Source organism: Dendroctonus ponderosae, unplaced genomic scaffold (genome assembly GCF_020466585.1).
Source record: "Dendroctonus ponderosae isolate FM_Combo_2020 unplaced genomic scaffold, Dpon_F_20191213v2 Dpon_F_20191213_1, whole genome shotgun sequence".
Taxonomy (NCBI): domain Eukaryota; kingdom Metazoa; phylum Arthropoda; class Insecta; order Coleoptera; family Curculionidae; genus Dendroctonus; species Dendroctonus ponderosae.
In genome coordinates, this window is record NW_026017110.1 from 59313820 (window position 1) to 59341002 (window position 27183).

General features: G+C 35.2%; 1 protein-coding gene across 4 annotated transcripts in view; it reads left to right on the forward strand.

Moving 5' to 3' along the window:
* LOC109532942 (cytotoxic granule associated RNA binding protein TIA1) overlaps positions 1-27039 on the forward strand; it is a 98200-nt gene extending 71161 nt beyond the window's left edge. Inside the window, exons 4-13 of one of the 4 annotated variants that reach the window (XR_007282460.1) lie at positions 3415-3631; positions 20761-20848; positions 21431-21506; positions 21689-21791; positions 22508-22685; positions 22739-22868; positions 22928-23106; positions 23183-23327; positions 23535-23602; positions 24247-27039. Coding sequence is in view for 3 of the 4 variants with exons in the window: in XM_048670563.1 (XP_048526520.1) it covers positions 3415-3631; positions 20761-20848; positions 21431-21506; positions 21689-21791; positions 22508-22685; positions 22739-22868; positions 22928-23106; positions 23183-23327; positions 24835-24876 (1158 nt within the window). In the remaining variant the exon portion in view is untranslated. Of the gene's footprint in view, positions 1-3414; positions 3632-11045; positions 11438-20760; positions 20849-21430; positions 21507-21688; positions 21792-22507; positions 22686-22738; positions 22869-22927; positions 23107-23182; positions 23328-23534; positions 23603-24246 lie in introns of those variants that run through there. The other 3 variants (XM_048670564.1, XM_048670563.1, XM_048670565.1) reach the window with 3 other exon arrangements.
* The last annotated feature ends 144 nt before the right edge of the window (positions 27040-27183 follow it).

A 27183-nucleotide genomic window follows, 5' to 3' on the forward strand; every position in this document is an offset into this window, starting at 1 on the left:
ATGGCTTTTATTTTGTACGTTTATGCCATTTTAGCTCATCGAAATTTGTTGCTTTAGTCGGGGCTTGTTGGAGTTTGCCAACGGAAAGTTGATTTTATTTTACCGAAATAATGTGTACTCATAAAGGAATTTTGAAACTAACAACTTTGTCACGTGCAAATATGTTGAAAGATGGAAATGCCATCAAATGATTTAAAGTTGAAAATTGAAAAAAACACTGTAATGAAAAGACTTTCCAAAATGCTGTATCTTGCCAAGTGGTAATGAAATTGATTCGTTTCTATAGTTAACATGTACATGAGAGTAGGCGCCAATGCATTTATATTCACTCTTCCACTAAGGTCGGTCTTTGGTGTGAAACATTCCATGTATTAGTAAACAGTTTCAAACCCTAAAACCGCACTTTGCGGAAAATTTCTGCTACTAAACTGGCAAAGTATGTTCATGGGGGCTTGCATATTTATAAATGTGACAGGCGTTCTTTATGCGCCCGTATTTGTTTTAACTGCTCATTTCCTGCGAATACTGTTAATGACACACCTGTACACTATCACATACGCATCGGCACGCCCAAACCCTACAGTCTATGGATGTTCGTGTTTTGTTTGCAGGATAGACAAAGAGAGCCGTTTTGCGCAAATATCTGCACAGTATGAACTGATGGCATTCTATTTGTTCCATAGAGAAACGCCTGGTAACCTTAACTAGCGAAAACCTTCCTCCACCCAAATCTCGAGGCGTTCTGTGGTTCTTCCAACATAGTAATACTTATGCATCTTCAATTCGTTACCCAACAATGTATCTATCCATTGACACAAAGCTAAATGGATGTTTTCACTGAAATTATTTATTCCGCAATGCAGAAATCCCATTTCAGCGATTCATGCGTTTTACATATTCATAAAAAGCTTGTATTTGAGGAAAATTATAGCCAATTGAGTTCCGGAATATCTCGTAGAGTATAACATACAATTCTACTTCTCTTCTTTTAAATTGAATTTAGGTATCCAAAAGGCACACTTCTTAGAATAATCTCGAGGAAGCTCGCTTTTGAAAATGCATTCTTTACGTCTCTTTTATCAGCACAAGAAAATTTCATGGCGGTAGCCCAATTTGTGACTGCAAGGCATCGTTATCTAATGTATTATTAGAATTGGCAATAAAACTGGATGGTTCAAAATGCATTGCGTTCAGCATGAAAAGTGGCAACAAGAGAAATTTCGTATCCCACTCGTAATGTCAAAGACTTTTATCTTTTTAAATTTGCATTTAAATGCACCAATTTATTTGTTTCTAATTTGAGACTTTACGCTTCAATCTGCTGCCCAATTTGTACTTGCAAAATACAATGACTGTGCCATTGTATCTGCTTTAGTAGTTCCTTCTAAATGCACATGAAAACTCATTGTTCCAGCGTTCTAAGACGTTTTATGTGTTTGTTTTATGGGCATGTGCCCACTATTTTCATCAAAATACTGAATTCGGGAATGATTTGCTAGGGATATATTCACAATCGTTGACATAATTTTATTTTTTATTAGGAAAGAATGAGATAATTTGCGCCAAACGGCCAAAATTGTTTTTCGGAGTTTAATTAACTACAGCTAGGGCGACGCAAATATTAAGCTTTGCAGTTATCATCACATACCAAAATTGTGAAAGTTCTATGTCGAAGATGTAAGCAGGTACTTATCACCCACCTATTCAAATTTAAATATCGTTGTCACTGCGATATGCCTCACTTACTTAGTCTACTTTGCATTACCAACTCCGAGTTAACAATTAACGATGGAATATTATTGTGCTGCCGCAAAACTTAAGAGATATTCGGGATAGCGCTGAGATGCCAGGTTTCTAATATTTACAATTCACGGTATATTACAGTTTTAAATCAAAAACCATTAGAGTGGGAAATTAGAAAAGGGAAAATCCCAACCCTAGCGGACCTGCATTAAGTAAAGGAAATTGCAATTTCTACTTCTTGGCTTTCATATTTTTGGTTCATTGTTTTCAGTTTAGACGCTTTTCTCACCATTTCAAATGTGTTAAATAGGAAAATGAAGCAAAACTTCCGGCACGTGACATTTTATTTGCATATCCTAATAATAACGAAAAGTTTTTCTGTGCAATTTCATACATGACTTTGTACTATTCCATCAGAAACATTTTCTGCGTCACTTCCAAAAATGTGGTAATCCGAAATCTTGCCTATTTTTGTCGTCTTCTGAAAAGAACTTTAAGCGTTTTGAGGGACAGATCAATATGTCTTTGTTGCTTCGTATCAATACTTCAAACGCGTTTGTCCTATTTTTGTAATGCGTCTTTGAAGAATCAAATTTTAAAGGAGTTTAAAGAATAAAAAGAATGCAAATATATTGGAATTCCTTGTCGACGACTTGGTATCATATTGCTCTTTTGCACTATGTCAAGAATTCAATAATCAAAAGAAACAAAGCATTTGTCTGTCGGGGCCTGACAACGAAAGCCTTTAAGTTAGAGTTAAATCATTTATTCAGGTTTGCCTTCGCTTTGAAAAGATTTTGCAACAAGCTTGCTCGCATAGAACAAATAACTCTCTTTGAAATACTAAATTTGATAAACGTAGTTTTAGGATAATGTAGATTGAGCAAACTGGATTATTTGAATTATGCGGTTTACAGCCGTGTTGTCGAGCAGCGAAAATAAATTATTCGGCAATTTTTAGTTTCGTGCAAATGTAAATAAATCACCTCACAAATACACTGGACTTATATATGTCGATTCGTCCACCAGTGATCTAACTTTCAGGGTGTGCATTTAGTTCAAAATAATCCCAAATCTTTTGTGAAAAATATCAGCGAAACTTTTGGTTTGCTCGTAGTGTTTTGCAAAAAAATATTAATTTGTCTACGCTGATCGCGCCCATGACACGTTGAGGCGGAACACCTCTAGAACGCCTTGGAAAATCAGGCAAACTGAGCAATCCAATATATTTCGGGGCAATCCTCTATAAAAAGAACTAATATCCGTTTACCCCGGAAATATTCGAATAAATCTGGAATTGCCATTGGCAAAATAATTCAGTAGCGTTACAAAAAATAAATTTATGAATATTCATTCAGTAATACGCTACAGTTCTCTACAACTAAATCCATCCACTTAATTGCAAGGCAATCCAATCCAGAAAACTGTCGCCATCAACCTAATAATTTTTAAAGGATATGCCTAAATATAAACCAAACTGTGAGTTGACGATATAACCCAATAGACTGGTAGTAAAACCTTGACGACTGGTATAAAATTGCAAGTGCATAAACTGGGGATGCATTAAAATGATGACGACTTCGCAGGGAAAATGTTTAAGTCTCATTTAGATATATTGCATTTCAATTGCGCTGCAACTAACGAACAATAAATATGATCAATTTTTTGCAGGATCTCAAGACCGGATGGGTGTCCAGTTCTTCGGTGACAACCTCAGGAAATCCACCTACACTTTTGGCAGTACCTTCAATAATAACGCAGCAACCTGTTAATACCAGCGTTGCTCCAAATCTTCAAGCGGCAGTAACTGCTGTTCCTGTTCAGCTAAAAACTACACCCGCCATTGTTGCACCTATTATGACCAACCCTCCAAAACCTGATACTTCAAGTAAGTGGATTTTCTTCTATTTAGTTAACCATCCTCAGCATGAGCTCTGACTAGCTAAGAACCTGCTGCTATTTTATCCAGTTGGACAGTGATAGAATACCAACTGGGGAAATGGGCTGGAAAATGTTGCTGCTTGAATTGGAACTTTCCTACAGTATAAAGAACCAAATGCGACGTTCACAAAATCGCTGTGCCTTCTGATAATCTATGCATACACTGTGTATAAAGAAAACGTGTGTCATATCGCAATGGATTATGTACATAATTAATTTGTGTTTTTAATAACATACAACCCTTGCAATTAATTTTATATTGTAATTTATTTCCAACATTAAGATTGCGATTTGTAAATGCGTTCGGTTTAATGCAAATTTTACTTTGATATTCACACTCTGCGGTAAGATTATGGCTTTATGTAAATTTGCACTTTTGAAGCTATGGGAATTAATTTGCTTCTATACTCTTTTGCGACGTAACGCGTAAACGCATCATTCTGGTATAACATAGAGAGAATTTTCATACTATATTTAGTTTGTGATAATCGTGAAAAGCACGAGTTTTATGATATGCTTCAGTTACGTACTCTGGTGTATGCATCGATTTACTTTACATGCACTTACTAGTGTGTTTAATCGGCTACTAAATTTTCCACTTATGTATCAACCTGGTAAATTTGCTGGGTTTCGCGTTGTTCATTTTGTATCAGGGGGATTTACAATGCCACTGCACATAACGATTTTGTTTTCATTAAACTTCGAGCAAAGCTTAATACAAACAATATTTTGCTCAACAGCGGTCAGTACCTATATGTTATTTGAAACATTTTAAGTACCAGCCTGGCAAATATTATTCCCGATGAAACACCGATCCCTGATGGCCACTTCTTGTTGGGAACGAGACTGCGACATATTTAATTTACCTGCTTGATTTGTTATGCGTGCTGTGAGAGTTCACTTTTTCTGGAATTTAAAACGCCACCTATTGCGTGTCTTTATGTTTCATGCTAATACCACTTGTAATTTATACGGCGCAACACAATTTATATTTTTAACTCATGAATCTAACTAGTTGGCTACTTAATTAGTAAAGAGGTGAACTATTGTTCAAATGTTTCACAATTAAAAATTCTGGATATGAACATTGTTACTTGACCGCTTAATTAGCTTTATCAAATGCAAATAGAAAATACCCAAATTTTGCAATGTACTATAATCATTTTCATGTTATATTTTGCAAGACTTCATATTTCGATGAGGTCCCAATATATGTTTTTACACGAAAATTATATATTAGACTTTCAACCTGCAGTTACTTAGTTTATACGAGTAGTACATTTATAAGACATTTCAAATGCAACGCAACGCAGAACTTGGGTCATCATGTATAACTCTAGGAGATATAGATAAGTACACGAAAGCTCTTTATGGAAAATATATTATTGAAACACCCTTTTACATGTTTTTCTAATATGCGTGTTGGCCTAACTCTTATTTGCATATTTACCTACTTATAACCCGGTACGCATATTTCCATCGTGTGTCATTGGCTTTAAAAGAAATGTTTCGTTCTTATTAATTATAGACACAAATTATAATTTTGCAGTCTCCCAACTATACTATGTGGAATATTTTATTCCGTAAGGGCCGTTATTTATATGGGCATGAAAAGTTCCAGGCGAATAATGTAAAAGGGGTCAAAGATTATAGTCGTGGATATATTTATGTGACGTTCCATTTAAAAAGCGATTAAATACTTTGCATAATGATTGGAAAGTTAATTACAAGATAAGAAAATATGCCATGATAATCGACACAGAACACTAAAAATCCATTATTATTATTATGCATTGTAATTAGAAAAATTGAGTTGATGTTGACCACTGGATTTTAGAAACTATCGCAATTTCTAGCAACAAAAACGACCTCAATCACTTTATTGGCTAATCATATTTCGGCTGGAACAAGACAACCAAATGTGGAATAAATATGTGGCTTTTTGAGGCAGTAATTAACTTGATGGTTATTCAAATAGTGCCCGAGTTTGATAACATGAAAATATTACGAGTATATTTAACTTTACATGAGTAGTAAGGGGAACATCAAAGGATTTAACTCTAACTGGAACTCCAAAAAGAGCAGCGTCGGTATTATCTAAGATATTCATTCGTGTTTCCTTTCAACAGGGATGGACTACGGTTCAGTCGCTATTTATATAAAGAAAAATAAAACGCCAGCGCCGATAAATCAGTTTCATAGAAGCATAGCCAAACATCTAAATTACATTAAATCCTTATGTAACGGATTATCATGAAGAGAAAGCGAGTATAAATAAGCAGAAGTAGCTATTTTGCAGTAAATTTCAAAAAGGCCTTAGCTAAGCAGCTTAGAAACTTCCCTAATTAAATCACCTAAATATAATTAAAAGGGACATTTTCCTGGGCCCATTGGGACTGGTTTTAGGGCACCCTGTACAGTGCGTACTCGAGTCAGGGGAGTTAATGATGATCCAGTAAAATATGCTCATTTGCTTTATTTAAAAAAGGATCCACATACACTGGAAAGCCTTTCCTGACGTTTCGAGTAAACTATGGTTGCATCCATTATCATACCACAATGATGCTGCTTGAAGACTTATTGATGTTCTGTGGACCGCTTTCATGAATTGTAATAGTCAATTTTTCGACAATATTCTGCATTTCTCTAAAATTAAAATACGCCGCATAGCATACAAAACTTTGTAAATTCTTGCACACTGAAATTGTTTGTTGGCTTTTTTGCTGCATTCATATTTATTGCACATATTTTCCAGTAACATGGTTGAAAATTAAATTCCACTGTTGGTGAAGTTTCGATTTTGTTTTTGTGCTAATCGTGTTTAAATAAATATATTTATACGTGCAAGTTAATAATAGTAAAGATTTGAATGATAAAATTCCTGTTAAATTGTCAGATCTGTGGTGATATGCCAGCCCTGCGTCTCACGTGAGTCTAAGTTCTGTGCGTGCGGTGTGTTAATTTAGAAATTTGATGCAAAGCGGGAATAAAAAAATACTAAGCAGCCAAAATTCATGCGTTAGTGATGTTTTCTGCGTGTATAATTAGATTATTAAAATCTTGGCCGACTTTCACCCTGAAATCATAATTTCTCGTTATAAAACCTGAAACATTTTTAAGTAAAAGCATTAGTTAATTTGTGCTTAGGATGAAACAAAGGGGAACATGCAACCATAGTAGCAGGTTTATTATCGAGCGAGACAGGGTAAATATATGGAAGATAATGTGAATTAATATTACCAACAGAGTTGTCTGCAGATAAAGTGCCATGCTGCTAATTGTGTGATGATAGGAGCTTAATTTAATTAAATGGCGTTTTTTACTCTACAAAACTTGCTTAATGGCTCGTTACATATACAGCTTTGAATAATTTCAAGTAGTTTCAGCCCACATTCTGAAACTGTTAAAATCATGTTTTGTTTTACAATAATAAGAGGCCCATAAAATTCTCCTCAACATTTTGTATACATTGCCGGTTATATTAAAATATTTATGGGGCAAATATTGACGATGGAGTTCAGTTTGTTTACGCCCCTAGTTACAAAAACATTATGTGATATGAAACATTTTATTTTCTGGACTGAAAAATGGGAAAGTTTTCCCATGGGGCACGAACATTTTAGAGCAACCGATATTTCGCGTACTTCAGCGAAATTGATATTATTAATACGATATGCAAGACATCCTGTACGGCGATAGGCCAAAAGCCCAAAAGTAGAGTCTGAAATGTTCGTTTCCAGACAGGGTGCTTCGTTTACATCTATTTACAAATTTCGGTATTGTGCTTTCTAAAAAAAGTTAGAAACTCCAATATAGATTTCTCTTTGTTCAGAGCTCATGAGGCAAGGCGAAATTGAAAAATAGTTAAGAACAAACGCTTTGTAATGGCGCTCCCCTTTTTTCTTTTAGAGCCTCATTAAACCGAAAATATGCGTGTGCATCTGCAGTGTTACATGTTGTGCGTGCTACCGAGAATCTCCGGGGAGTTTTATCCAATATCTAGCCAGGGCCCAACCTTGCAAGTCGCTTTCAAAAAAAGGTTATAAATATTTAACATAACCGTGCAAATTAGTTTGAACAACAAATTGGCTCACGCCCTTTTATGTGTATCTGCATTATTAATAGCTACGCAAGATACGGCTCAGCTTACAAAAGACTTTAAATTTTAAAGGGTACATCACAATGCAGCACTACATTGTGCAGACATTTTCATTGAAGGGAATTGAAACAAAGTTGGCTTTTATTGACCTGGTTTCGGCTGTAAAGGGACCATGATAGAGAAATGCTTCTTCTGTATTATATACGCGCTCGTAAAACAAACACAAAACAATGTAGCCGAAGATTTCACCCATATTTTAGTCAAATATCGGAACTCGCATTATATTTGCCTCACTATCTGGTGCCATTTTAAAATTTACTTATTAGATTTGTGGGCAATGCCAACAACATGCCACCATTTCCATATAAAATGATAAGGATTTACTTCGGGAAAATCCCAATGTTCTCTCCGCATTTGATTGTATGTTGTATTGAATTTCAATATCCAAACTTTCCATGCCATGGTTTACTAATTATTAATATCATTTTTAAATAGTTATTAAATTGGAATAAATCAAAATCGGGCAGTTCAACCGATATTCAGAAGTGTTTTAATGTTCAAACCATATATGTAGTTGCCAATTATCGTGGAATTGGAATACATGCTAATTTAAGTCAGCATTTAATTAACGGTTATAATATCAGTCAAACAGGTCCGTTACGCATGTGTTTGACGAGATTCGATATTGTCTAATATTTATCTGCTAAATATATTAGTCCTATGTGCTAAAGCCTGCAAAACACATCCACAATCTTATTACTAACAATTAAATCAATTAGCGGATAGCACATTAATTTCTATTTTTTCCGTAATCGTTGTCGTATTTATAAAAATAATCTTATTAGCATTACAACTGAGCATTTGGACAAACGAAATTGCTATTGAGCTTTGCCCAATTAAACCTGCCTTAAATCAGCATCTAATAGTGATTAAGTTCTCGTTATTTGATCAGTCGGAAATGAAACATCATAGTTATTAAACGATCCCGTGATTCATCGATTCATCCTGAGCTGCCCGATTGCTATTTTATCAGTTAAAATGCATTTTTCGAGAGATATATTTCAAAAACTAGAAAGGCAAGAGTAGTGAAAAATGCTGAACTTGTTTTTTCTACGAAAATTTAAATTTTATATACATTTTGCTGCTTTTTCTACGATAGCGGCGTTAAGTTTGATATTTGTGTCAAACACCTCTATTTAATTTCGTTGGATTGAAGGGTGCATATCCTATTAACGGCTGTTGTAAATATGTGGGAAAAGGTGGAAATGACTAGACGAAAATCTGCTTTTGTAATATTTATTTCCAATTGAAATTATGATTAATTATGAGGCTTTTGAAAATTTTCTGAATTTCAGTAGGGTATTGTGTGTGTTGGCAAATTCCAATCGAATGATGCCAATTAGTTAATTAAAAGTTTTGCCGGTTTCCAGATTGCGACGGTACAGTTTGGCCTATTTAAGGAATAATTTTCGAACAAAGGAGCCGATCTACTCACTTAGTTGGAAACGACGTCACAACGGTAGTTTTATCTGGAAAATCATTAAAATGCCATTTGCCTTGATCGAAAGACGTATTAATTTTTATTGCGTTCTGTCTCATTAAATATTTATTTATTTACATCAACTCTTGGGCTGTCCTAATTTCACTTAAAAATGATCGATCTCTAGAAAATTGCTTAATATAATATTTTACTGCTATAAAGTCACTTTTATTATCCTGCAACGACAAGCTAAGACGGTAAAAATATACATAAAGGTTCAAACCTCATGTTCTCGAAATTTGAAGTCTTGAAGAACAGGACACGTGTTGGATTATTCTACTTCTGCAGATGAATTATTTGCATTATTTGCACAGGCTATCTCTAGAGCATCTCGGCACAGGCTCATCTGGAAAATGGAGCTCAAATATGCTTGAATAATCGACTTTTAAATGCTGAAATAAATCTATGCTGCAATCACCTCAAAGTCAATGTTAAATTCTCTTCAAAGTTAAATTCGACGAAACTCTGTTACTAAATAATGTAGTTGTGAATACTGATAAAGCAGGACTCTAAATGAGCATTAATTTTGTCACGTGTGGGTCCTTTGTGCAAGTTTTTAGCAGTTTCCAGATTCATTTAAATCCTGATATGTATGGGAATTTTTACTGCTTTGCCGTCCATGAGTGTATGTATATTAAGGCTGTTGTAAGGGAAAGGGCATTTTAATATTCTTTGGTTGCAGATTTTTTGAGGTCGCTGACATTTTATTTGCAATTTGCTACAGATGTTTATTTTTAATGTCGATGTGTGACATTAAGTTATTTTGCACAATGGATAGTATTTCAGAAAACAACAAAACCAGCAGAAAAGGCAGACAAGTTTGCCTCCTGGGAGAATGGAAAGGGGATTTTACGATTCTGTCTATTAACCGCTGAAAAAAACGTTATTGGGTTCCATTTTTACGACGTTCACTCCTCCGGGGAAAAGTTTATTTTCAAAATAAAAACACCTCTTTCATCACAACTTAATTGATTTTTTCTGGATCACGAAAGGAAAACGTAGTGCGGAATAGTTGTTCGAAGTTGTGAAACAGTTCGAAAAAGTAACGAATTAACCAAATAAAACCGTTTGATGGTGATTTGCAAACGTCTCAAGACATTCTTTAGAGGATTGCAGCTGTTGTGCGAGTGTTATGGCCCTTTTTTCGGATTTATTGTTGGGAGATAAAAATATCTGTTTCATCACAACGTAATTTTTTTCTTCAAAACGATATGAAAACTAACTGTTGAATTGTTGTTACAAAATGAAAAATATGGATAATTTGATGATGACTCCCAAACATTTGTAGACATTTCCGAGGATATTTTTGAATGGATTTTGGTCTCTGCTGTGCCAGTGTTTGGGAGCTTTTTTCATGATTTGAAGAAAGTCGACGGGTTATCAATGGAGACGTTGCTTGTTGAAACAGACGATGTGAAAACTCGCGCCCTTCTATTGCGATATCAGTAACGGTATGTAATGGGGTTAAGATTCTTGGCGTGTTACTTTGGGAACTAATCGTTTCCATACATGTCAACTACCCTGTATAATGGGAGATGTCAAATGGGACAAAGTGTGCAGTTAGAAGGAGGACGTAAATAAGTGGTTAAAATTGAGTTATCCCTTCGAAGGCCTAGTTTATGATTTATTTCGCTCCTGCAGCCTATTAAGAGAGATCCACAAACAGTGCGCGAAGAGCGCCGAAGCTGATGCCAGTTTGCCGCAGTTGGAATAACCCGCCGTTCGCACCAACACGGCCACTATAACTGTTCCTCCCCCACGTCCTTCTACCCCCGAACGAACGCGACACAACACAGACAACTCGCGTTATGCAGTCTTTGAGTTGCGGCCCGTGTGCCAGTGTGCGACACTGAGTAGCTGAGTAGCTGAGTAGCCGCGTCTTCGGACAACTTTGAGCGCGAAACATCAAACAAATTCTAAGTGTTTTTGGATCAATTTATGAGCCGAAATGCTGACTATGTCGACTCTTATGATGCCTGCCTCGGCAGTACCAGCCAGTATGTCAGCTCCCGGTTTACTGCCGGTACCAAAACTGGAAGCTATCAGAATTAATCACACTCCACCGAATTCCGCCGCAACTCTGACCGCAACAACTCAGTCAAGCGCCAAGTCAGGTACTGATCCAACTTTTATTCCGTTTCAGATCAGATAAAGTTGCGGTGTTCTGCAGCGCGACAATTATCTCTAGACCGCTGCAGCGCAAAGCGATGTAACAAACCTTCTTAATAAACTTCAAGTGATAGGAAGTCGATTAAGAAGAGCTCCGTAAATGGTTTCAGTGCATTTCGTCTCCACTCAAGACAGTGTCCGCATTGCGGTTGGCGCCTTAATTGACCATTATTTCGATTAAATTACCACCAAAATCTTTCTGGCGTCTTCGCCAACCAAAGCAATGACAATTAATCTGATCTGAATTCTTAAATGAGAAACTAGCTGAAAATTATCCTAGGAACCCCATTTGGGAAATCTAGTATGTTTGCTTTGCTGTTGTTCAGCGTCTGGAAATGTTAGTAAGTTTCTCTCATTTTTCTGAATCAATTCATTGGCTCGAACTTTCCAGGATTTTTGCGTAGTTTTTCTGCAAAAGCAACAGGTTCGAAACACGCATTCCATGGGCCCACAAATTAATTCACTTTCCAATTGCGCTTTAACAAATGCCTTTTTAGCCTAAAAAGCCGACTAGGCGCCAACATCAATGTGCGAAATAGTTTACAGATTTCCCTGCAACAACTTCATCAAATGCTCCATTTTGCAACAAGCTGTATATACAATGCTAACAAAAATCCAACTTGCACTTTCGATCACCAACTGAACAAGCCATTGGAACATCTAAAAATATTGGCCAGTCAATTCCGTAATTTATTTTCCGACGTACGACAAAACACTGTTCAATGTATCAAATAACATTAAACGCCGTGTCAATAGTAAAATGCCTATAATGCCTAATGGAATAATGTAATCTTTAGCGACACGCCAGATTATCAAATATAATGTCCGCAATGCGGAAAACTAGCAAATCAACACTTTTCCGGGTAAAACAACAAAGAAGGCCGTGACTTTCATATTTTCATTTATTCCTGCAACATTTTCAAACTGCCTAACGTTGCATGGAGGTAATTTGGCGAATAAGATAATTTGGCAAATGTTAGATTAGCATGACCCAATTTGGCCAAACTATTGAAGAAATGCACTTCTACCCTCAAACGCCTTTTATGCCTTCATGAGTTCAGAAGAGTCAGTTTAACAATGAATTAGGTACCTCACATTTTTCCAATGCCATTTGAAACACTTACAGAGCTTCACCTGTTGACCTGACGTGCGAAAGCTTTTACCAGCGCCGTAGTTAAACACTTTCCCACTACAAGTGACAATATTTCATGATACTAGGGAAGCATTTCTTTATTCCTTCGCATCAGATGTTTCATATTTTAAATAACAGTTGTGCATCTCTTTGATCCTTTTTGATTTTATATAACTCTATCCGACTATTTCTATCTCTCAAACCCATCCATAACTGAGCAGAATAAGGAATCCTTATCGCACTCTTGAATCACCGGCTGAATGAAAATTTTTAGTTGAGTGGAGACAATAACTTGTAGCTCGAAACACTGAAAGCAAAGTGTATCCAATATAATGGGATATTTCAAAAAGTTTCAATTTGAGATAAAAGGTAAAAGCTAAGCCGATTTTGTAACTCTTTTATTTCCAACAGCTAAAGGTTCAAGCTCTGAAGCGTTTATTGATCTTTAAATAATAACCTTATGAGGTGCTGCAATATTTTTCAATTCTCAACCCGGGATTTTTATAATTTTACGATCAGCTCTATCACTTTAATCACGCAACGAAGCACAGTTGCAGAACTTTCTTTTCTCTGTTTGAATTTAGTTTGTGCCACACCCGCAAGTGTTGTTTGCCTATGATTTTCACATGACAAGAATAATATTAAACTTAGTTTCTCTTTTGATATAGCATTTCCGTAGAACGTCCTAAAAGCACGTATCGGAAAAACGAATTAAAACCCGCGTTTTCACGGCTTTTAAAATTAAGTAAGTTCATTTAATTTTGCACCGTTTATGTCACCTATGTATAGAATTTTACAGTGTCCGCAATGCGGAGTACGCGTTAATTGACCAACCTTTTTAGTAATAAATAACCCAGGACGCCTCGTGACTTCAGAACATTTATTTCGACGGTCAAAAATTTAGAAATTCCGTTTCATATATTCAGACATGCAGTTTTTTTCGCTTCCAGCTTATAATGAAGCCTCGTTTCGAAAGGCAGTAATTGGACACCTTGTCAAGGCATTAATTAGATTCGAAACGTTCGTCAAAATTGTGAAATCAGCGATACATTTTTACTTCACGCGATTTTTTGGTAATCCCTTTATCCCCCAAAATCGTTTCACATTACCAACCTGTCAACAAAAGCAAATTCAGCAATTTTAGTCTCACTTATTGGGCTTATTCGATTGGGTAAAGCGTAATTTTGAAGCCAGCAGGATTTAACTAAAGTCAAGTTTTTAATCCATACCCCGACTGATTTGCAGTTTTCATAAATTCCTTAGCATTTCGATTTCATTGCTTCTGATTTTAATTAGCTTGTCATTTACCCGCATTACTCACGCTCATTTGAGCCATTAGCGCAGTTGGCTAAAGTACGAACGCTGGCCACTTTGTAAAGTCATTATTTCACTCAACCTGGGTAATATGCGAAACCTAGAAAACCTGAGGAATTTATTTCTGACCTGAAAACGTACTTTGAGTGGTAAATTTGTGTGAACTTTGAGTGGGTTGTAAGGGGCCTAATTTGCTTATCTCCTTTTCATCTTTCGCAAAGCAAAAAAAATTACGTATCTCGAACAGCTCAAAACTAATTAATTTAAGTAGCTTGAAATTTCTTTATGCGTTATGGGTCAGTTGGGTCATATCAATTTTTTAGTAGACCGGAAACTGGAATATTATTTATGGCTAATATGTATAATTTCGGGGCTGGAATCAATATTATAGCAGTTACTCAGATATTATCCGGGTCTTTGAAAGTTCTTCACTTAATTTCAATGTTGATCTCCAAACATCAAGTAAAACAACCTGAGATTTATTACCATCATTTAACCCAATAATTTGCATTCGAAAACGCACAGCTTTTTCCTATAAATCAATCTCAATTGTCCCTAATATTTTTCTATAATCTCTGGAGACTAATCTAAATTGAACCCTTTTAACTGCGGGGCTTCACACATGTAAAGGAAAATATGAAATTCACCTTTATCGTCAATTAATTAGGCGTGAAAGACTGGTCAATTAACGCCTCCCCGCATTGCGGACATTGTAAGCTTCTGTATTTAGGTAATTGGATTGTGAGTTATTTTAATTGAATTTCCTTAGTTTTCGGAACCCTTAACTCATTTATGAAGTACATGCAATTCCAAAGCTTTGCAAAGCAAACAGTTGCCCTTTTTAAAGTTCGTCCAGAGATCACCAAGGCAAATAAATCTTTAACTTTCCCAACCAATTTGGATTCGAGCGAATAGAATTTCAATAGCTCATAAACTACTCAGACTTCTTGAGTGTAATTTCCAACCCAATTTATATCGGAAGCTTTTTTATATAACACGCGGTGAGTCATATGCTGCCAAATTATAAACTGCAAAATATCAAAACATTTTGTTGATTTTCAATGTGAATCTTAGAAGATTAAAAATATGAAGTCACAAAAATTAATCTATCATTAACCAAAACTCGTCGTTGGAATATAATTTTTAAAGCCACTCGACCCTTAATGGACAAAAATTATAATTTTTCAACCCCTTCTGTGTTTTCAATAGATGGAAGACACATCATATTAGGAGGAGTCAAAAGACTATAATGTTTGCGGTACATTTAATTTTGAACCCTTCATTTCAGATTTCGAGATATTTTATTTCCGCCATTAATTAATTTTCGGCTTAAGCATTTCTGAGTGCTTATCGAAAAAACATGAAGGGTGGCTTTTTTTATCTTCAGGGCGTAATGAATCAAAATTTGAAAATGTGAGCCTTTCCGCAGCATGCATTCATATTTGTCACTTTCCTCAGACTAAATTAACAACTATTTGTCTATGTTGCACAGGACGTAGGGTAAACACCTGAAGATTGCAAAAATGAAATTTGTTGGAATATTATGAAAACAACAATTTAATGAGATAACAGGGACGTTGAAATCAGAAATACAAACTTGCTCGTTAAATTAAACTTTCCGTCTAAAGCGCTTGGTCAGCTATACCATTAATTAAAATGAAATGATTTCTATAACATATTAAAACATAATTTGACGTTATCGTAGGATTTGCATTATAATTGGCGATATGGGTTACGATATTGATTGCATGATCGTTTTAATTTTAAGGTTTCAAAGCTGCTCTGAATGAGCAACACAATGAAAATGTCGGTAGAATTTCTCAGTTTGAACATTTCACACTACGCAGATTCAACGTTTTGTTACAAGTACCTTTTTGCGCAAATTAACATGGAAAACCCTAACATTTGGGAACATTTAAATTCAATTAGGGAGGATTATATTTTGTCTAAGGTTTTAATATAATGCTTATTCGCACTTAACCCTTTAAACGGATGATAAGGTGGCACTTTTGCCATTCCCAATCAACACGGCTTAACTAAGTAACATTTCATGTATTTCTCTATACTTTTCGTCAGACAAAGGGATATTTCAAGGAATATTCGTACGGCGTAAGGGTCTACAGTTACATACATTGTCATTCATAATGCAATAGAGTTGCTTTGTTTATTTATGTAGCGCCTATGTAGGGAATAGCTGTGCCAGCAGCTTTCAAGGAAATATTTTACTAAAACATATTCCTTGCACTATTATGAATGGCTCGCCTCAAAAGAACATTATATGAATATGATGATACTCGTGCTTTTGCCAAACGACTTGAAACTACGTTCCATATCACCGCATTGAAATAAAACTGAATTTCATCATTTCAGTTGGAAGTCGTAGTAATTTTCAGTCACAGTGTGTAATGTAAAATGCGAATTACCTCTGCTGATTCACAAAAGTCCCAAAATGTAGAGACTGTCTATATCCTGGGTTAAGCTTAAATTTGATCTATTTTCTTGCGGCGTGTCTTCGCTTTGCGGCTGAGTTACAGACAAATTACTGCGGGTAATGATAAAATATCTGGCACTTCTTGGTCAGTATAGCTTCCATTACAGAATGAGACAATGGATATGAGTCACGTTCTAAGGAAATCATTTACATTTACAAAAACATTAAATATGCTATTACATAAAGGATAAACATATATGTTACGGATTATATCCAGCACCCATTCCAGGCTTTGTAATTCATTAAACTACAACAATATCCGGGAGATTTTCCCTAACCCGGAACGCATTAATAAATTAGGTCCCAATTTGGCAAGTTGCTGTAAAGCAAGGATAAATTAATCATGCCGAAAGTCGTCTAGGGACAACACTGAAAAATTATAAAGTTCCATTATAAGTTTAATAATTCCTTGATAGTGATATATCCTGGAATTATGATATAAAATTTCATTTCGTTTCTGGCTATCTAAAAAATGAATCTGAAAGTTGACTATATTAATAAGCGGAAATGTCGCCCTAAGCATAAAGCAAGCATCTGCTGGAATTAATTTTATTTAAAATTGCAATGGAACTTTAATGGTAAATGTTTTTTTTTTCGTTTCATTAGCAGTAAAACCTTACGACCACAATATCCTTTTAAAGCTTCCGATATACACCTACACATGGCTCAAATACGCTGCATCACCATCGTATAATCCACAATAGTCCAATAATGTTTTAATACACCATAATAATATATTGAATGAACTCTGTTTAGTTCACTTATTTGCCATTTTTACCTTCGACCAGCGGTGATTAATGACTACAACTCTTTTGGCATTTTTCAATATGTGTGAGGTGTCATTAATTGTACATTCTAATGGACAATAGTAGCCGGTAACAGTGTAGTTTACTGGTGGAAGATATTTGCGTGGTAATTAGCTCTATGTACTGGCACGAGCTTAGTTCGGTTTAGATCTGCAGTTTTATCCGCTGGTGAAAGCAAATTTACAGTGTGAGCTTTACATAAATTTCCAAGTTTAAGCACGATTTCCCTTACCTGGGTTCGGTAAAGTTAGAATAAATCAATATAGATTTTGTCATTTTTCCTGTTTGCAGAATATGAAATACGATGTTACAGGATAAAAAATCGAGATAATTAATAATTTTATCACGATAAAAATCTAATTTCCACCCGAAGCCAAAGCGTTATTTAAGACCTCGGCGCTCCCATAATTCTGCCACCGCTCCAACATAGGATCTACCAATATTTTTTATATATGTTATGAAATCGTTCTTAGGTATCGATTTTTCTGGCATGAAGCAGCGAACATAAGCCAGTTTCCAACAGCATGGATTTTGCATGCATGGCAATAAAACTGCAACATAAAACGGCACAAATATTATTTATTCTAATAAAACTATTTCATGGATCTTAGATGAATTTGCTATAGTACCACAGAATGGCAATTCGATTAAACAATTTCCCCGACTCATTAAACTTCGCTCTAAATTAAAAACTTTATTTCGCTAAATTTGCTCGAAAAATTATTATGTTTTAAATTCTTCGAAGTTTTAATAAACAAAGTTTAGATTAATTATGTAATTGGCTTTTTTAAATGTTCGCAAAACTCAGCGTTCACTTGATATGCGAGTTATTTAAAATAAATTTCCCCAAAGTTTCGGTATGTTCTATATCGGCTGACTTTTTTAATTATATTAATGAGTGGTTCTAAATAATGCATGGTGGTTACTCGCTCATCTAGAAGTTTGTCACATTGGAAAGTTTTCACAGTTAAATGAAATAGGCTAAATGACCTAAAACGTTTATTCTCCAGTGAGATCGTTAATAATCTCACAGCATAAAATGAAAGCAAGACGTGCATGGTTTCCAGCAATACAGTATAAATTGGATATTAATCTTTGATGTTACAAATGTCGGGCAATAACTTTGTTGCATCTTCGCTATTCAGAGGCCATAAATGGAAATTGATCAAAGATTACTTGGTTTTTAAGTTTTCCAATGGTGCTGAATTATCAAAAGCAGTCCAACAAATTTACAATAGAGCTGCTGGCTACTGCTCTACACAATTAGATAAGCCATCGAAAGCAGAGTTCGCTTTTGAAACAGGTTCGCGAATTATAAATATCGTAGCCAACATCAGTTTATTAAAGTTTAAAATTGGATACAAGGCGAAATAAGTTTTTCCTAGTTTCCATCTTCATTATCCTTCAGACGTTTCTCCATATACACGCTCTAGAAATTACGACGCCCCAAAATTGCTAATTTGTAAGGCGTCAGTCGACCGCAAAAACTCGTTAGCAATTATTTCATCAGGTGCTCATAAATCATTAGGCAACAATGCGAACAAAAGACCTGTAACTCACTTAACAAAACGCTGAAAGAATAATGAAAAGAGAACGTCATTTATGTAATGCTTGAATTAGACATTGTTTGTCTCAATACAATCAATTTATTTGTGGTGTTATGTTTATAGATTGTTATGTCATTATGTGCCGAACCTGCATGTGTATCCAGGGTTGTCAATTTAGTGTTTATGAAATAACATAAATAACGATTCATGTCAATGTAATAGGCGATAATTCCATATTGATTGAGGACTGTTTCCTATTAGATATTTACGTTATAAATTCGAGGAGTTCGTCCATTAAACTCTTGCTAAAGACATAGCCACGGGTTTAACCTGATGATAATGACATGTTTTACTACACATGCGATAACTAGGTGGAGATTAAAGATAAGTGACAATACCCCTTTTAGCAAAAATGAAATTCAGTAGCTAAGGTGGAGCGTCGGCTGCGGAATATTTTGCTACAGGAGAAATTCTACGCTCCAGCTCACTAAACTTTTATTAACGCTATTCTACTTCAGGCATTCCCTTTAAATTGCATATGACGGTAAATTGATTTGACGTCTAAGTATAAACATTTAAATATGCAATCTCAGCCATTTACAGTTGACCTAATATATATTTTGCCTGCTATCGATTTATCTAAATAATTCCAGTTAAATTTGAAAATACTTAAGAGCGTCTTTAATCGGATTCGCTAACGATCCCATGTATACCAGCCGGTAAAGGCATTACTTCATTATAAGATTACATTGTACATAATGATGCATTATTATTAATGTCCCTCTGTGCGCTTTATCTTTCTCAATTTTCCAAACTGCACTTCGTAAAAATGACTCAAGATTAAAAGGTCGGATGAAAACCCATTTAGAATGCGTTACTCATGTTAACAAGGAACATTTTCAACTCGTAGTTGCGGAGGGTCTAAATTAAAGCTGGTGAGGTGTCAGGTTTAATAAGACGTGTAAACTTCTTGAGCAATTTGTTCGATGATATATAGTAAAACTACCGCGTCAACCAGGATATTTCGTTTTATATTCCAGACTAATTGCCAATTGAAGCAATTTTTAAGCTGGTCAATATATAATTTTCTCTACCACTCCCAAGTCGACAAAAAGCAAATATATATTTTGCTTAAAACTTCAAGAAAGTTTCCATTGACAGTAACCCAAGTTTTGCAAAGCGAATGAATTTCCATTTAAAGTTTGTAAATAAATAAATAGGCGAGGCTCATAATACCATAAAACCAATCCCGAAATATACCAACTTAAGTCCCTTCTGAATTTCAGTTCTAGGCTAATGCTGCAGACGTAGCAAGCCAGAAGTAAATAGTTTCACATAAACCCCAATGCAAAGAAAAGGTAATAAACTTGACTATAAACGCTGACTGGGCAGCAACGACACCTAGCGACCAAGGGTTTGAGTGCAAAAATTTCCGTCCTGACTCTGGATTTAACGATTTTCCTAAAGACACTGAAGTAGTTGAGAAATTTCTCCATAGATTCACTGACCGGATATTGGAGCTTAAGGACTTAAAAATGAATTATTTTTAACTGTTACCTATCTTTGTTTAAATAGTTACTAACTCATTGGGCTCCTTTGATTCGCAGTCTGCTGTTTTCAATTCGATTTAATAAACTATTACATACTTGGAAACAACGTTTCCTATTTTGCAACAAAGACAATTAAGTGAAACTATGCATGTTATTTATAAAGTCGTCCTTTGTTGAAAGGGTTTGAGGAACTCATGCACAAAGCTTTGAGCCTTGTCGCCGAATTCCCCAAAATTATCTAGAAACGCATTTTCTAGGCAGTTTATTTTGGAATATATGTGGAATGTTGAAATTGCCAGCAAGGGATCCCATTTAATTTTTCAAATGGACGTTATTTTATTAGAAAAATCCTGAGGTCTTAACATCTTTTAACGCGATTCGGCTGGCTACCAATGCAAAGAGTTTCAAAGTATTTTTTTTTGTTTCAGAGCACCATCACATTTTCGTTGGAGACCTTAGTCCAGAAATAGAAACTCAGACGCTCCGAGACGCTTTTGCAGCTTTCGGGGAAATTTCGTACGTATTGCGTTTCCACTTTGAGTTATTACACTGTTAACTTGAGCGATGTTTAACATTTCCTGGGATATTTCGAGGGGGCCAGTTTTCCAGTTTTTATGCACATTAATGCGTGACCACAAGTTATAAAAACGGTTCCAATATCAAAAACGCGAACCTAAGGTATGAACAATTAGGGTGTTGACTTCCAATTAGTTCTGTTGATTATGCGCTCGATCTCCATTTTATGACCCCTGTCACGCCAACTATTACTTGACAAATCTCTCTGTTCCTTTTTAGATTATTAGTCATTAACTATTTGGATAAAGGAACACGAAATTTCAAGTGAAACTTCAGTGTGTACAATAAATAATCACTAATCGAAGATTTGTACTTCGATTAATCGAGAAATTCCTCTTGGAATAATTGAAATCACTGCCAAAGGCTTTCAGATCTTGAACGAGAAGACCCATTTTTTGGGAAAATTTCTTTTTACTAATATGTGCGCTTTATTTCTTCATTTCATTGTTACAGCCGTTAATGCATTCAATTTGAGTTATCCTATCTGCCTTCGCTGTCTAAAAATTTATCATTCTCTTTCAGCGATTGTCGCGTAGTTCGAGATCCTCAAACTTTGAAATCAAAAGGATATGGATTTGTATCATTTATAAAGAAGGGGGTAAGTAGCATGTGAAGGCATTTAATCCACTATCCACACATCCATAAAATGTATGCTCCTACAGCCCAATTTGTAAAGTAATAAATCAAGTCATTGAACATTTTATTCAACAAAGAGACAACAATTTGATTAGATGTGATTTGATTTAACGCCGAGAAAAATAGATGTGTTTTGCTATTCAGGAAGCCGAAAGTGCTATCGCAGCAATGAACGGACAATGGTTGGGAAACCGCAGCATCAGGACCAATTGGGCAACTCGTAAACCACCAACTGCCAAAAACGAAGGTAAAATGTTCATTTTGTAGCCGTTGTTCCTCTTGACATGGACGGGTTTTATTTTATGTGGCAGCTGAAAAACTTCTTTGAGCCGCTCCCTATTCAGAAGGGGCATTCTACATATTAATGTCGGTCGAATAACAAAGTACCACTTTCACAACTTCTAATGTAATATCCTGTAATAATGCGATACTCATTCGTTTTGGTCCAGCTTTTTCGGGTCCCTGGAGAGCAACTGAGATTGAACAAAAAGGGGAAGTCAAATTGAATGGGGACAAATAAGTAAAATTTTAATATTACTTTGAGCCTGGCAGCTAACACAACAACTCAATTAGACTTGCTGGACCTTTCTATATAACCTTTTCTAGGTACAAAATTTATGGCGGTCTGTAAACACAGTGCTAGCAAATGTTATATGGTCCGAGGAATTACCCTTAGGATTCTTGATGTAGGTAATGTTACAAAATTCATGCCCCCGAGGAATTTTCCACTACAAACTTTTACGCAATTTCCCTGGCATAATGCCGGGACACAGTGGTCCGCAAAGCATGGATCTGAGGCAATATCTAAAATTTATCGTCTTCCGGGAAGCGAAAAATAGATTGAAAGTACGAGCTTTCCGGTTTTAATTTGATTCCTATGTTCGAGAGTAGACCAGGTTTGAAATAGTTAATCCGGCTCCGGTTTGAAATAAAAATTGATAATGTTATTGTGATTAATTTCAGCATCAAAACCTTTGACTTTTGACGAAGTATACAATCAAAGTAGTCCAACAAATTGCACCGTATACTGTGGAGGCATCACAAACGGCTTGACCGAAGAACTGATGCAGAAGACTTTCGCTCCATTCGGGACCATTCAGGAGATTAGAGTTTTTAAAGAGAAAGGCTATGCTTTTGTTAGGTAACTTCGGTCAACTATTAAAAAGCGAATATTAAAAAAACCTTTTCTTCCAGATTTTCCACAAAAGAATCCGCCACCCATGCCATTGTCGCAGTGCATAACACAGACATCAACGGTCAAGTTGTCAAATGCTCATGGGGCAAAGAATCAGGGGATCCAAATAATGCTCCAACTGCCAGTCAAGTAAGTTGAACTTCCAAACCAGCCCTGATTGAGTTAATACAATTTATCCACCGTCTTAGACTATATCAGGAACGAGCTTTCCATACGGCACTTACGGGCAACAGTTGGGATACTGGTATCCGCAAAGCTACACTACAGCAAGTGCATCTCAAATGCCAGCAGGACAATTTATAGGTGGGATGCAGGGATATGCCTATGGACCGATCGGTGGCTATCAATCTCCTTCATATGCGATGGGGTATGTACAGTTTCCATTGAAATGGAATAAGGTTTTCTAATTTTCCTTTTAACCCATTTTCCAAACGTTGCCTTAGTATGGGATTGCAAGTCCCAACTGCTGCAACATCCTGGCAAAGCATTCCAGCTCCTTCTCAACTCCCAACAACTCCGCAGCAGATGGCTACGCCAACAACAACGTTGCAGCAACCAGGAATAGTATTTCCAATTCAACAATATCAAGTAAGTAATCAAATATTTTACTACAATTCATCAGCAATAGCCATTTAATTTATTTTTGCTACTTCTGGAATGCTTTCTTTTAAGCATTGCTTAGATAGGTATACGATATTCCCTACAATTTTACGCTGAGAAGTAGTGTTCCTTAAATCGCCCAGTGACTTTCAGTTATTAGTAAAATGTGCTGATGTTCGAATATGAATTTTCTAGCACTTAAATTGCTGACTTCCCAGACAGTGGAATTTGATTATCTCTGATGCATCTAGAAAATAAGAATGGCAAGTATTTTATTTGTGCATTACCAGTTATATTGATCATTGGGTTTGGATTACGTGTTTGTTACTTTGCATTTACTTATATGCATACGTGATTTAGGACATTTTGCAAATGAACGTGCCGTTATTCGATTTCAACGCGACAAATTAAAACTATTAAACAGAATAATCTTGAAACCGCTGAAGAAGTTACCTAATGTATAAGCCAACGTTGTGGTAGTTCTGGAAATTTTACATTATGGCCAAATCATAAAACTGGCTTGAAGCATTTACACAAGTTTTACCCTGCATCCGCCCTTTCCCTACAGACCGCCAAATAAAACTTGTATGTTTAAAGAACAAAAAATCAAACCTGTAAAAATGTCTATTTGAGCCAGAAGCTCAGCCAAATGGAATATCTATATCTCTTTCACTTTATTTTTAATTTACGAAGATATTAGATGGATATTCAAAATCCTGTTTATGGCCATTGCATGACTCAGCTTTCGCTTAGAATGAATGACGTAATTACCATTTTTTATATTAAATGTTGTATATTTATGAAGCACGGTAACTCATCGTACTCCTGTAGAATGCTTGTGTATAAATATTTTATTCTATTAAATTGCAAGACGTTGCTTAAATATTGATATATTTTTCCATTGCAGGCCCAATGAAACATAGATTCTTAACACGTAAATACGACAGAGCATTAATATTTAGCGATTTAATGCTATTCAATCTCATTCTGTGCCAAATTGCGATACATTTTATATTGTCGACTTCTTATGATGGAAATTATGAGGACTAAAGGTCATCTATAAATATTTATTTTTTTTTAATTGTGCCTCGAATTAAGCTGTTTCGTAAAATTTAAGCAACATTTTAATGAAGTGTTACCAAGCAGTCCAGGAGATAATAATTTTAATAATAAAATGAGAATAACGAATAATTGTTTGTGAGATTGAGTGTTTGTTGTGTTTGTTGCTATATGTAATAAAATCTGCCGAAAGTCCAGAGAAATATTCGAAAACATTTGTTCCAAATCATTTTAACGATCCATTAAACAGAATCAGTTTAATGGAAACAAGTTGTTAATAACGGTCTATTTGCTTTTCTGTTTTTAATTAATTTACAAATAACTTTCAAAATAGGCAGATTATTAATACATAATATGGCTAGTTTTCCACTTGCTTTGGCAAATTAGATTAATCTGCACACTGACGTGTACGTGCATAAATAAAATTTTTTAACAGTTGGCTGAAGATACCGAATGGTTGACACCTCTTCTGGTATGAATTTAACATATGCAGCATTAGGGAAAATGTTCGAGGATAATTTGAGAAAGTTGCGTCAGAGTAACCTTTAGCCCTCAAATTTCCGACTTTCTCTTTTCCTATGATGTGGATCAAATTGGTCTTAGACCGTGAAAATGACCCGTGGATTCATACTTCGAAGGCTATTCTTGTAACCAACTAAAAGTGATAATTTAGGGTTGATTTTGAGATGTACAAATACAATTAGTGTAAATGTGAAGTAGATAGGATAAATAAATATTTATATATAATAAATTATATTTATATGTATTTCCTACAGTAATAGCCTGTTATCATCTATTAAAAATAATGGGCTATTGCCATACGGTTTATGTAAGTAGGTTAAGCTAAACGAAAATCAATGTACAGATAATATCTAATTGTAAATAAAACCAAATATCGAACGCAAGTACCCAAAACAACCAAAAAAAAAATAGTTTTTGTAAGTGTGACTTATAGATGGAGCTTTGAAAAAGAAAAACGAAAAATAAGTGATAAAAATATAAATCTAACGTGATACTTAGAAATTTTATATAAAGCACTTATTTCAACAGAGGGCAAATTTTGATACCAAATATAGAAATATGACTCTAAAATTAGAGTTACCATTTAATAGGTATTTTTAGACAAATATAGTGCGAATTACAATTGAATACATGGATAAAGTGTAGGATATTCGTTTGCCGCAACAAGACCAGGCCCACTATATCCCAATTTTGGTCCAAAACTGCCCTAGCTGATGTTGTTTTACGGTTTCAGGGACCCACTGGACGCACGTTTAATGCGAAAACGGTATATTTTGTTTCCCATTTACTTACATTTGCATTTTCCCATTTGCGTACATCTTGCCCATGAGAATCAGACAATCTTCTAACTACATTTATGCGATTCACTCGTTTACATTCTCAGTTTCAAAATTCAATAATGTTTTCGAACTAGGGGATCTATATGTAGAAGTAAATAAAGCTCGAAATTGGTAGAATTAACGTTACGTTAATGACAGCAAATATGTTGTTGGCCGTATCTGCTCCATACTCTTTATCATCTCATTCAGTATGCAACGAAGTGAACTTGCTCTAAAAATGTTAAGTTCATATTGTTTGCAAGTGAATTACGACCCAAGTTGATATACATAGTTGGTTCTATGCATTTCTCCCTAATGACTACAAGGCCGAGCTTCCTGAATCCATGTATTCAATTTTAGTTTAAGGCTCGTTGGAATGAATTAAGTTTTTGTGCAATATTTTGAAGTTGTTGTTTTTGTTTAGGCTATTATAAATATATTATACGGTATGAGGTGTTCCACTAGCTGTTATCTTACTTCATCGTTTTGTGGTCTGTTTCCCAATGTTCTGAAAATTTGCTTCAGGACATCGTAGCGGTAACTAAATGGGATACCTTATATGTAGTGTCGTTGTTGGTTGAAAGTTGACAAGAACTCGGCGAGAAAGCTGACTTACTTTGTTATCTTTTCCTAGTGAAATTTAATCATAACTTCAAAGTTGAATCGTTAACGGACTTATAAGTTCTTCAATTTTCAGCAACGTTTCACGACTTTGATGTTATCAAGCAGTTTGGTATCGTCGTACAAAACACTGTTTACTACATGTGAAGCTTTATTTTTGTTTTAGATGTTAGGTTGTCTAGTATGTACTTACACTGAAAGCCAAACTGCTAGATTTTATTAACCCCTTGGTTAGGTGAATAAAAATATTGTCCCATTTAATGTCAATTGCCCTATATCTGAGTTATTATGGATCGATCAGTATTTCTCAATGTTCGTATATAAATGTCAATTGCACCATATATGTCCGTTGTCTCAAGTGCAGAAAACCGTTAACTAGTGTAGCATGATCAAGAAAATACATATTTTTAGAGACCTTAGTAGCTTTAAGGTTTGAGTGCAATGTATATTAAGCAGTAAGTGTTCGAGTGTGCATATAATACCATAGGATACGATCAACATATATAATAACAACTGAGATATAGAGGTGCATCCATTACAAATTACAAATGGGATAAATAAGTTAGCTATTGATGAAAAATGTATTTGCACGCTTACCCAAATAGCACCATTATATATGACGACTGTATAAATGTTAATTGTAAAAGAATCACTAAAAGTAATATAAACATATACCACAACTGATTGTTTCATTTCAAGACTTCCGCCTTTATTTTCTACAGTCACGTTGAACTTTTAAAACCTATTCCTTTAATTTAATTGATAAAGTCATTTCAATTAAACTAAATTTAATTAGCAACATTTTAATTAACAAAAATATGAAA